Source organism: Lycorma delicatula, chromosome 1, assembly GCF_047948215.1.
Source record: "Lycorma delicatula isolate Av1 chromosome 1, ASM4794821v1, whole genome shotgun sequence".
In the NCBI taxonomy this organism is placed as follows: Eukaryota; Metazoa; Arthropoda; class Insecta; order Hemiptera; family Fulgoridae; genus Lycorma; species Lycorma delicatula.
In genome coordinates this window covers 147,654,848-147,667,995 of record NC_134455.1, presented here as the reverse complement: position 1 = coordinate 147,667,995, position 13,148 = coordinate 147,654,848, and the positions used below count along the sequence as shown (strand labels likewise).

Below are 13,148 nucleotides of genomic sequence, written 5' to 3'. Positions count from 1 at the left end.
AATTACACTGTAATTATCATAAACCATTTCAATGTTTATTACCACACCTAGAGATAGTTTGTTAATTATTTTAGTTATCAGTCTGTTTTATGATGTTTTGGTAGAGAAGTTTTTTATACTTAACTTACTGGTATTTTAATTGTAGGGTACCTTCTTGACATGTTTAAAAATTTAAACATGTTTAAAAATTTTTACAGTTTTTGAAAGTGTACTGTTGAAGATGTGTTTATTGTCATGTCTTGAATTTGTACAATTTGGTAAAGCCTGTTAGTCATAGTCAGAACTATCCAGAACCTTAAAAATAATCACGTCCATAATAGCTGTTGCAAATCAGTGAAGCCATTATTTTGTTATTGAGTTCCTTCTATTTATTCATAATGTCTTTGTTTATTTGTATAATTTATTTCATTCTTGTGAAATAAGTTGTATTACTAGTTGGCCTTTATAAAACTTTGTGTTCACAGGTACAAACAATGTTATGATGAAGCAGCTAATGGATTTGAAGAAGTCTTTACTAGAGAAAAAGGAGTGAATCGAGATGATAGAATACATGGTTCACTTTTGGTTTTAAATGAGTTAATGAGGTGCAGTAATGCTCAGTGGGAAAGGACATATGAAAACCTGATGCAAAGGTTACAGTGCCAACCTACTGTGCAGCAACATTCTACAGTTAGTGTTTGTAAAGAAATTCTGCCTTACATATTTTTTAGATAAACATTTTTTAGTTTTTGTTTTACAAATTTTTAACAATGGATTCCATGATGTCTGCTACACTCATGATTTCTGCATGGGTAAATCGTTATCAATTTGTACCCGTGCACTGAACTGTTGTTTAATAGTTGCAGGCCTTTCAAGTTTGACAGGTTTGACAAATTCATATCGCATAATTCAATTGGCAGTATAGCATGTTGCATCAGTTTGCTGTAACTATCTATTTTGCTCTTCAGTTTCTAGCAATACTATGAAGTCTGTAATAATCTTTGAATGATCTACACTTAATGTTCTGTGCAAAAAGGTCATGCACATACTAAATATCAACTTTTTGAAAATGAAAATGCATTTTATGGTAAATATGAGGATTCTCAAAAATCCATATTGTTTTAGCTGTTACTGTATCCAGAAAGATAAAACCATTCTTGATCAGAATAAAAAACATTGTCCAAAACATACACCATTTAAAATGAATCACTTTTATTACTGAAGTTGTGTGTTAAAATCAAGTTTTCAAATTTTTACACTACTTGAATTTGATATGAACGTAACTTAAGTCAGCCTTGTGAACAACCCTGACCGAAAGCCCAGTCTGTTGAGAAAGTTTTCTGAGTGACTTTTCTTTAGAAAGTAAAAGCAAGTGATGTATGTTTTACAAACTATTATCATATAACTGATGGATGACAGCTACATTTACAATCGGTTACAATTCTTGTTTTTTAAATACTAGACACTTAATGAAAAATATTGACACTTAAAAAAAGATGTTGCACTATTAGGAAAATTGGCTATAAAAGGATTTTGGCATTCAGATAAAGATGGAGTGATTAAGTAATGTTCCATGATAGTTGTATGCTGGGCTTGTGAAAACAGAATGGTTGTAGGGAGAACTGACAAATCATATATCTATGCATTTTGACTTTGTCTAGTACAGTCTGTAAATTGACTACCTCTCCTGGAACCCTGTAATAACAAACTTAGGAGTAGGATCAGTTTTGGATTACAAGACTGTATGAATGCCCTGCATTAAGATGTCTTAGTGTAGAGTACAAATTCGAATGTCATTGTTAACTAACAAAAGTAGAAGAGGCCTAAGGGAATTTCTGGGACACCTTCAATTGTTTTATGAAACATATGAAAAGCCTTTGTGAGAAATGTGAATTAACTAACAAGACTAAATTCTTTCAACAACAATTCTCAACAATTTATAAACAACAACTCTATAATTTTGTATATGATATAAACATGGTTCAAAAGATATGTTTATCAGCTGTATTTGCAGGAAGGCTAAGATGTATGCATGAAAAAAGGCAAAATGCTATGTGTTTCATTCAGAAATATGGGTACTAGACCTTTTTATTACATTTCTATGTAATCCTAATTGGACAGTTTATTAAAAAACAATTTATTAAATTTTATTTAAAAATCAAACTACATGAGATAAGCATGATATAGTAACTGGTGTTTTTAATTTGAAACTAAAAAACTTACTAGATCAAATTAAAGATAAAACTTTTGACATCATTAATAACATGTGTACACTGTGGAATGGCAGAAAAGAGGGTTGTCACAAGCCTATTTTTTTGCGATTAGACTTAAAAATTAGCCAGAAAAGATAGATTCAGTGTTAGTTCAGAAACACATACTTCATAATCAGACTCATTGTTATACGAAATTGTAGTCAATCAAATGGTTCATGGTTCATGTGGACCTTTGAACGTGAAATACCCGTGAATTGTAAATAGAAACTGTTCAAAAAGTTATCCAAAACAACCAACCTCAATGCTTCAACGCTCATACTAATGTTGTATATTGTTCATCAGTTAAAGCTATTAAATGTATTTGCCAGTATATTAATAAGATTTCTGATCAAGCATGTTTTTCAATTTTGGATAAAAATTATGATATTTTAATATTATCAAACCTATAATAATTATAAAAGCACAGCAGAAGCTATCTAGAGATTTTTCTTTTGACACCTGATTAAAAGGTTATCTTGTAGTGTTACATTTATCTGTCTATCTTGAAAATGGAGAAACTTTATTTTAATTCTGAGAACGTTAAAGAAAAAGTTCAAAAACCTCATATGGGTGACAACACAGGATTTTATAATTTGTGAAGTTTTATAATTTGTGTGAAGATCCTTTTGCGAGGTGACTACGCTTTTAAATTTCCTTATCTTATACATAGAATAGTAAACAATGATCCAGAAAAAGTGAGTTTCTGTGAAGTTTTCCAAACAAAAAAAGATGCTACTATAAAGTGAGTTTTTTTAGTTCAACCAAATAACTGTTAATGTTTTTAATTTTGAATGTTATTCTGTAATGTTCAGAGACCAATGCCTTTCAGACACTTAAAAAAAAAAGGTTAATGGTGTTAGATATAAAACCTTTCCAATAACTTTTAGGTAGATTTCATAAGAAAGAAGCTACTTATTGTAATTGGTACCATGATTCAATTTCCTTAAAATTTCAACATATCTTCGCATTTTACATCCTCCAGACTCTAAAACCACCGTAAGTTCAAAAGTTTATATATATATATATATATATATATATATATATATATATATATATATAAACTTTATATATATATATATTTCACTTTCATGTGGACACAATAACTGCCATAATTTTGCACTTATCACTTTCAAATTGGTACATAAAATATAACAACCCAAAATCTCGGTCGAGTTTGTTAATGGGCAAAATCAAACTATGGGGTGGAAATAGGGGAGGCTTTTTCAAAAAAACAAAATATATAATTTTCTTATTAAGTAAAATATCAAATTTATTTAAAGTTCCTACTATTCTTTAGATAAGGGCCTAAAACTTATAAATACATTTTTTTGATATTACCAACCACTGGCCCAGGGAGTGGAAAAAAGTGGGGTTTTGAAGACAAAAAAAATCATACCACCCGTAATAGGCACCGTATTGAACTGGTTTAAAGTGATCGTTAGTCCTCTAAACATTTCCTAAAAATTTTGTTTGAAACAATTTTTGATATGACCAACCCTTATGACAAGGATGACCAAAATGTTACTGGAATTGTAAGATGGGGCTTGTATGCTAAACATGTGAAACTTTTTTCACATGCAAACCATTGTTGTATTGAGTAAATTTGAAGTTTTTCTTAACGTTAAGGTGGGAATCTTTTTTATCCCCTACTTAGCAATGGTGAAATATCCCTTCACCTTCAATAACAATAATAGTATAATTTTAAGTGGATCTGTCTTGTTTTTTTCTTTTAGAGATCTTTTAATTATCCACAGATGCTATTGAACTTACTTTTTAATTAAATCCTTTTCTCCATCTAAGCTAATTTCAATCCCTAAGCAGTTAAATGTTTGACTAGCTTCAAAACTGCAATCTTGGCTCTTAATGAAATATTTTGTTATAAAAGTCACATCTGTTTTTATGGCTACTATTTTTAAACTGTATTATCATATACATTTTTGAGTTTATATAACAATATATTTGATAGTTGATATAATCTTTGTACTTTATCTTATGAATTTCAAATAATAACAAAGTCATCTGCATGTGCTGTAGCATTCAGGGACAGGTAATTTACCTGGAGAGGAGTGTCTTCCCATTTAATGTGTGATTAAAAGTCTACGCAGGTACGAGTATACAGATAAATATAAGGCAGAAATTTTTAAAAACTTAAACATAAATCAGGGAGTTAGCACTTACACCTATTTTGTTTAATTTGTACCTAAAAGATTTATGGGATGTATAAAAATGATCTATTCATCTATTATTAAAGAAAATTAATAAAACAGTTTCCTGGATGCCCAGCTATTTTTTTTTATGGTGAAATTTATAATGAAGTGTTGAGACAAATAACAAATTAAAATTAAACTTTATCAAATAAATCATTAACCAGTTTTGATCTACATCAGTAAGTAATGATGTTGACAATTTACTGAGGTTTTCACACAAAAATATATGTCGTACAATACTATTAATTTAATGACTTTATTAAATTAGCCTCTTGGCTACTTTTAACCAGAGAGAAATATTTAATTTATGACTATATATGTTCAACTCTTAACCATAATTATTCATCTATTTTTTCTTCAATGTGCCAGGAGGTACCAGTAAAACATTTTTAATTAATCTATTCTTCTAGAAAATTTGGTCAGCTAAAAAAAATTATATTAACTGGAGTAGTGGCTACCTTATTGCAAAGAAGAATAACAACCGATTTGGTGTTTAACACATTAAAATTCTTCAAACCCATCATGTAACAAATAAAGATTTCTCTGATGGAGGATGTCATTTCTAAATATTCACTAATTGTGAGGCATGAATGTACAATGGTTCATAAAAACTACCTAGAAGTTCTTCACCATACTTACTTCCAATCAGAATCAGGTGATGGGAGGAATAATGATCATATTATGTGGAGATTTTTATTAGAGCCTACTGATCAAGAAGTATAAGAGGTGGTGAGATTGAAACTTGCCTAAAATCTTTCTACATGTGGCCTCATGTTAAATTATTTTTCCTAAAAACATATCTTTCCCATAAAAAGGAAGATTTGTTTATTTGTTGTATGTGCTCACTTGTATGGGCCAATAGCAGCAACTGGATTGGCAACTAACACAACCTTACACAAAGCTTTTATTTAAGTAAATATTTTCATTACTTTTAATTTTAAAATTTAATAATTATTACATTTATTTATTAGATATTTATATAATTTATTTTTTACTTTTCAGTGCATTTTTATATTTGTTAATATATTATATTTTTTTGTTTAAAATTCTCAATTTGATTTAATTCTTATTTTTTACTTTTTAGAGAGTTTTTCTAATTTGTTTCCTTTTTTTAATAATGTTAATATTAATATTAGTTAAATAAAAGCTTTTTTAAAAAAATAATTTTTTATATGTAATCAAATATATTTTTGTAATTTTTTTTGTATTTTTTTTAATAAAATATTTATTTTTACACATTGAAGTTACATACGTGTACCAAATTTAATCATTTTCATATGTTAGTTCATGAGAAATGAAAATTTTCAACTAAATGCATGAATTTAACTTAGGGATAGTGCGTGGGGGTGGGTCATATCAAATTCCGACACCATAGTGCTGTATTGTCGTCAAAGTTACATACGTGTACCAAATTTCATTGATTTTCATACGATAGATCAAAAGATATAATAGCAGTTGCAAGATTTGATTATCCTAAAGCGAGTTAAATAAAAGCTTTTAGTAGTGTAAATATTAATTAATATTTTATTAATAGCTGGGTTTTGAAACAAACATGTTGAGAGGTGGAAGTTGATCTTCAGATTTATTGGTCGAATTTAAATAAAGATGATTGTGTTGATTTTTCTTTTGAATTTTTAAATTTTTAGGAATCAGGTGGGTTACCTCTACACATATTGAAATTAAAGCTTGGCTATTTCATTATACTAAGAAACTTGGACCCTGCTAAACTTAAATTTGCACCTTTAAAAATCAAAGCTAAGATTACTATAGGTTTTAGTGAAGGCACAGTAGTTATATCAAAATTCATCTCCTTCCTTATGACTTTCCCAAAAGATTGCAATTGTCAGTATAAGCAGCACTTACTATAACAATAAATAAATCTCAGGGAAAATTCCTTAAAATTATTTAGAGTTTTTTTTTTTTTATATGGGCAACTGTTAGTGGTTTATCAAGAACGGGGATCTATCAAGCATTTATATCCATTGCTGTAAACTTCTTGCAAGGAATTTTGTTTATAGAGAGATGTTATGATCACATAGCTAGTTGTGTTATGTTATGATCAGCTAGTTTGTGTGTGTGTGTTTTTTTTTTTATAGCGAAGGAAATTCCTTTACGAATCTCTGGCTTAGATGTTTTGCCTGGTATGTCGGACTCAAACATTAACTTAAAGGTGACTTGTTAATGCTAATACCGACTAAAACCTCCGCTATCCTCTGAGCTCTGATCCCTCACGGTATCCGCCGTTAGGCATTACTTCGCGGGGGGGGGGGAGGATTTAGCTACTGCTCTTCCTTCTGGTAGCTAAGATGTTATTACTTCTTTCTTCTAGATGTTGTGGTCCTTTGCTCTTTTTCTTTCGATGGAACGCAGGTCTGTAAGGACGTCTGTTGCAAACGTGCTTATTGCGTTCCATGCGGCTTTTGACGACAACATTGCTTCTATTAGTGTCTCAGGTTGGATACTTTGATGCAAGATGTTTTCGAGTTGATCACGCTGTGGATAAAATCGTGGGCACACAAAGAAAACATGCTCTGCATCTTCATTGACTCCTGGGCAGGACGGGCACTCTGGAGAATTATCGTGCTTAAAGCGGTGTAAGTATTCTCGAAAGCAGCCATGTCCTGATAACATCTGCGTTAGATAGTAGTTGACCTCACCGTGATTACGATTCAGCCAAAAGTCAATCCGTGGTATGAGACGGTGTGTCCACCTGCCTTTCACGGCAACATCCCACTGTAGCTGCCAACGTGCGATGCTTTTCTGTCGCTCTTCTGTCTTGAGTTCTTCAGCACTCAGTAAGGTTGACGTCTTCCGATGGTAAAGGTTGCGTCGTTCTTCAGCTAGAACTCTAAGAGGCAGAGTTCCGGAAATGACACAAACTGCTTCCTCAGACACTGTGCGGAAAGCGCTTGCGACTCGTAATGCACTCATACGATATATCGGTCCCGCCTTTCTCCACGAATCTTGCGTCTCTAGTGCGTCAGCCCAAATAGATATTCCGTAAGTGAGCACCGATGTTACTACTGATGACAATAGTAGCCTTCTGCTCTGCTTTGGGCCTCCGACGTTCGGCATCAATTGTGCGAGACTAGCTCTCACTACTGGCGCTTTCGTACAGACGTGTTCTACTTGCTGCTTGAAGTTGAGTCGGGCATCAAGCATCACTCCCAGATATCGTATATGAGGTTGTGATGTAATTTCTTGGTCACCGACTTTAAGCTTAATTGTTTCAACTTTTTTTCGGCTGGTAATAAGCACTGCTTCGGTCTTCTGCTTGGCCAGTTGAAGGTTAACTGTATCCATCCACTGGTTGATCTTCTCAAAAGTAATGTCAAACAGCTGTTGAATCTCGTCGAGGTGCTTGGCGACGATCACTGCGGCAACATCATCCGCATACGCTACCAGTTTGACACATCTTGGAAACTTCAATCTCAGGAGCCCGTCATACATGATATTCCACAAAAGTGGACCGAGAACAGAGCCCTGTGGCACACCACCGGTTATATCATACTCTTTCGGACCATTCTTTGTATCGTACTTCAGCACTCTATCTGTAAAATAGCTAATCACTAGTCTGCGAAGATATACTGGCACGTTTTTCTCGTCGAGAGCTTGCATGATGCAGTCCCAATTAGCGGAATTGAAAGCATTTCTGATGTCTAAGGCAGCAACCAGGCAGTACTTCTTCGTTCCACCCTTCCATCTAGTTCCTGCGATCGCCTCCTTGGCCGTATTGACAACCAGGTTGATCGCGTCCAGGGTTGATTGTCCTTTCCGGAATCCATACTGGTTATCTGCCAGGAGTGGGTCAACCACTGCATCTATTCGCTGATGGATGATACGCTCAAATATCTTACCCGCCGTATCTAGCATGCAGAGTGGTCTGTAAGATGACGGTTCTTCTGGTGGTTTCTTCCCTTTAGGTAACAGTACTAACCGTTGCTGTTTCCACTTACGAGGAAAAGTCCCCTCCTTGAGGCACGCGTTGTACGCGTCTAGAAATAATGCTAGTGCTGCCTTTATGATGGTTTTCAAGGCTATATTCGGGATTCTGTCCAATCCCGGCGCTTTATTATTTCCTACATGATTACAGGCCTCCAGCAACTCTTCTTCAGTGACAGGTGGAATGTCATTAGGTCGCCTGGTGTTAACTGATAATCGAGACTGTGTAGCTGTGGAAACAGCGCAGTGACGATTTTCTGAAGGAGCTGAGGACACGTAGGTGACGGCATTTGTTGTTTCTTCAGGTGGGTCATGACCACTTTATAAGGCCTGCCCCACACGTCTTTGTCCACCTCGTATATGAGCTCTTTCCAGCATCTTCCTTTGCTCTCTTTTATGGCCTTATTGAGTTCACGACGAGCCCTTTTATACTCTGCAATCAGCACTGCAGAGTTGGGTCGTTGGTAGCCACGCTGAGATAATCTTCTTTTTCTATGACACTCTTTACGAAGGTTGCTGATGTGATCGTTCCACCAGTGTACCGCATGTCTTGAATTGATAACACGTTTGCGAGGCATACTGGCATCACAAGCTTGTGTTACTCGCATCATCAGGGCCTTAGTATGTTCTTCTGCACATCCAGTCTCTATCGGATCACTATCGAGGGCTGTTATCAATACTTCTGGGTCTAGGGATTTCACCTTCCAACCAACGATGTTAGATGGCTTGTTAGGCCCTCTGAGTTTCCGGTCGTTAGACGTTTCCCAGAGTATAGCATGATGGTCACTGGCAGTGTAGATGTCTAGTACCTTCCAGTTGGAGTTACCTTTAGCAAGGCTGGTACTGACAAAAGTGAGGTCTACAATCGAGCTTGCGTCACCTTTGGTGTAGGTCGGCCTGTCACCACTGTTGAGCAAGACTACATCAAGTGTAGAAAAAGCTTCTAGTAGTTCTCTTCCTCGTGCATTAGTCTGCCTACTACCCCAGTCGACTGCCCAGGCGTTGAAGTCCCTGGCTATCGCCACTGGATGATGTTGCTTCGCGTCTTCGGTCAGGCGATCCAAGAAGTCAGTAAATTCAGCAATGGAGAGACTAGGTGGTGCGTAGCAGCTGTAGAAGCGGATGCCATCTATTGATGCTGCTACGAAGCCGGCGCTGCCATTGTTGTCTACATTCTGGAAGGAGAGTTTACCACAGGACCAAATGACAGCTTTAGCGGTGATGTCTGTCTCCCATGGTTGCCCGGTGAGATGTTTATATGGCTCCGATAGAAACACAAGATCAACTTTCAACTCTCGTACTGTCTGCATGAGCAAATCATGCGCAGCTTCACAGTGATTAATGTTGAGCTGCAGTATCTTCATGTTCGTTTATTTGTCAGCTTCTGGAGTGCTTCCTGGAAGACCGGGCACCGACCAGCGCCAGACCGGTGAGCAGTATCCTGAGAACCAGGGTTTTCCGCACATAAAACACATTTCACCTTATTTGAGCATTGAGCAGCTTGATGACCTGTTTGCCCACATTTGATGCAAAGCCCAGATCGGTTGACCTCGCTTTTACATTGAACAGTAGTGTGTCCAAAGTGCCAGCACTTATAGCATCGTAGTGGAGTCTTCACTGTTCTGATACGGCAATTCACCCAGCCAATTCGTATCTTGCCTCTCTCTCCGAGTATCTTCTGCGCTGTTGCTGCTGGTAATCGTACCAAAGCAGTCTGTGTGCCTCTGTAGGCCGGACGAATTTTAATGACCTCTCCAGGTATTTCGTAGTCATCGCCAGCTGCCTCTTGTAAGGCCTTCTGGACATCGTTCTTGGTTGTTTCGTCGTCAATGTCCCGGATTTCGAGCTGTTCCTCTGGACCTTTACAGATGACGTCGGCTTCTTCTTTCAGGATGCTCTTTATTGTCTTCATTAGAGCTTGTCCTTTGTCTGTGCTCTTCCTGGAGAGCGTAATGAGCATGTTTCCATCATTCGTCTTTAGGACCTTGTCAACTACGTCCCGGGCCTGCTCTTGTGGAACGTCATTTTTAATCCGACGCAGTATCTCAGCATATTTCGCCTTCTCAACAGGTCGGATAATCAAGGCGTCCGGCCTGGTGAATTTTCGCGGTTTTTTCCGCTTAGGCTCCGGCCGAGATTTGTGCGCCGGTTCTTTTGGTAACCGCTCTTTGGCTTGCTTCCTCTTTTCCTTTTTAGACAAGACTGCCTGCCAAGCATTTTCTCGTTTCTTTTCGGTGTTCTGGACTGTCGTTTTCTGCAGCGGGCTGGGTTTTAAGTCCTTCCTTTTCTTGACTTTATTATCGGTGTCTGGATAAGTTCTTTCTTTTCTCTTCTCAGACATAGTAAGACTCTTTCCGTTGTCTTCCGAAACTAATCCTCCAATAGCTTCGGCTCCGGTTATCTTTGTCAACTGGGTCACGTCACTGCTTTGGCATTTCTGCTCTGGCGTGGCACGCGGAGATGTTTGGGTAGTTGAAACCATCATCTGCGGTGCTTTGCTGGCTAACTTATATGCCGTAGCAATGGACTTAACCAGTTTTCTGATTTTATGATGCACGTTCTTCTTGTCTTCAATGAAATCAACAAGCTTCTCGATTTTGCCACCGAGCCGCTCCATCGGCGACTGTTGGCCAGTGACGGTCGGTAGTGAATTGATTCTCCCTCTTGGAATAACGGCGGGTGCGATGGGCTTCTCACCCACTGAATGAGCGTCACCCGACTCTCCTTCCACTTCCATTGACACGGTTGTTGTACTCCCTGTAACATTTCCTGACAGCAAAGCCATGGGGTCTACTTTGCTGTACAAACCAGCATCATCTAATTTTTGTCTGTTTTCGAAATTCTGCATACTTTAGTTCTACCAGCGCATCGTACGGAGAGGAGCAGGTTGTCATAACTAGGAACGGGTGTACCCTCGGAGATAATACTCCTACCCCAGTTCCCTGAGGCCCAGTCGACACTTAGCCAGTCCCGGAATTCACGGACGGACTGGACTCACTCGGTGCGGTGAAGATTCCGATCTCTAACACCCACTGCGTACTTCCTGATCAAGGCCCGAAGTGGCTGGCTCCAGATCTACTGCTATAACTTACACGTCGGCAGAGCAAGCTCACATCAGTCATAAACTTGCATCGACAACAGACATCGACACAGTCACAAACACTCCCATTGTGTTATAACAGCGACCAATCTTCTTCTTAGCAGGTCAGATGTTATGACCAACCCATTGTTGGGGAGTTTTGTACACGGGGGCTATTTTATTTCACCCCAACCCTATGCCCCCTAAGGGGCAGGGAGGGCTTCTCCAATCCACACGTGGAGACGCGCCTGTTAGCAGTTTCTCCTCTGCTACAGGTCCTCTGCTACAGGACCTGTGTGTGTGTGTGTGTGTGTGTGTGCATGTGCATGTGCATGTACATCATATCTATATATAATAGTAATATTTATATAAGTGTTAATTTTATTAACAAGGTGAAAAGTTAAAGATGCTACGATTTGCTGATTATATAGTAATTCTAGCTGAGAGTAAAAAGGATTTAGAAGAAACAATGAATGGTTTGGATGAAGTCCTACGCAAGAACTACCGCATGAAAATAAATAAGAACAAAACGAAAGTAATGAAATGTAGTAGAAATAACAAAGATGGACCACTGAATGTGAAAATAGGAAGAGAAAAGATTATGGAGGGAGAAGAATTTTGTTATTTGGGAAATAGAATTACTAGAGATAAGCAGGAGCGATATAAAATGCCGAATAGCACAGGCAAAACGAGCCTTTAGTCAGAAATATAATTTAAATGTCAGGAAAAGATTTTTGAAAGTATATGTTTGGAGTATTGCTTTAAATGGATGTGAAACTTGGACGATTGGAGTACCTGAGAAGAAAAGATTAGAAGCTTTTGAAATGTGGTGCTATAGGAGAACGTTAAATATCAGATGGGTGGATAAAGTGACTATGAGACCAAGAGTGATTTGGATTTTTATGAATTGTACATTATTAGATTTAGATTTTTTATATATACGGATGTTTCAGTTTAGTTGTCCATGTTTATTTTGATATTGACATCTAAATAATTTATCATTTTATTATTTACTGGAAATGTGAATTTTAAATTTTTATTCAAAGAATTAATTTGTTTAAAATTATTAGGTGTTTATTGTTTATTGCTGGGTTGTATTTAATATCAACATATCATGTCCGTATTAAAACTTGTGTTTGAGTGATACCATGTACTAATATACTCTGAAAATCCTGTGAATATATTTCTGACATAATAGCTGATGGTGGAAATCTCATAGGTAAGGTATTTTTTTGTTTATAATGTTTGTTATGAAATCTAAAATCATTTTGTTGACATATTTCTTATAATAGTGATATCTTTAATAAATTTATGATCTTCTTGGTTACTTTTTAACTGATTTTTACTTTGTTGTACAAAGTAAAATAAGTATTGTGATCGTGAAAAATTTCGGTTTTTAGATTTCAACAAAAATGCTCATTTTGACCATGCCTGAATCCATTTTGACAAGTTTCGGCATGATGTCTGTACGTATGTATGTATCTTGCATAACTCAAAAACGATTCGCCATAGGATGTTGAAATTTTGGATTTAGGACTGTAACATTTAGTTGTGCACCTCCCTCTTTGATTGCAATCGACTAGACCAAAAGTGTCCAAAAAAGCCCAAAATCCAAAAACTTTGATTTTGGACTTTTTCTTAACTGCAGTAATAAGCCTTCATTGAGACCTTTTCAACAGTATGTCATAA

The 13,148-nt window shown here is 36.5% G+C and overlaps 1 protein-coding gene across 4 annotated transcripts in view; it reads left to right on the top strand.

Annotated features, from left to right (window-relative positions):
* The window catches only part of mTor (serine/threonine-protein kinase Tor), a 216,081-nt gene that overhangs the window by 23,339 nt on the left and 179,594 nt on the right, over positions 1-13,148 (top strand). For all 4 annotated transcript variants that reach the window (XM_075364225.1, XM_075364232.1, XM_075364239.1 and 1 more), the window contains exon 6: positions 465-669. In XM_075364225.1, the coding sequence (XP_075220340.1) occupies positions 465-669 (205 nt within the window). The remainder of the gene's footprint in view (positions 1-464; positions 670-13,148) is intronic.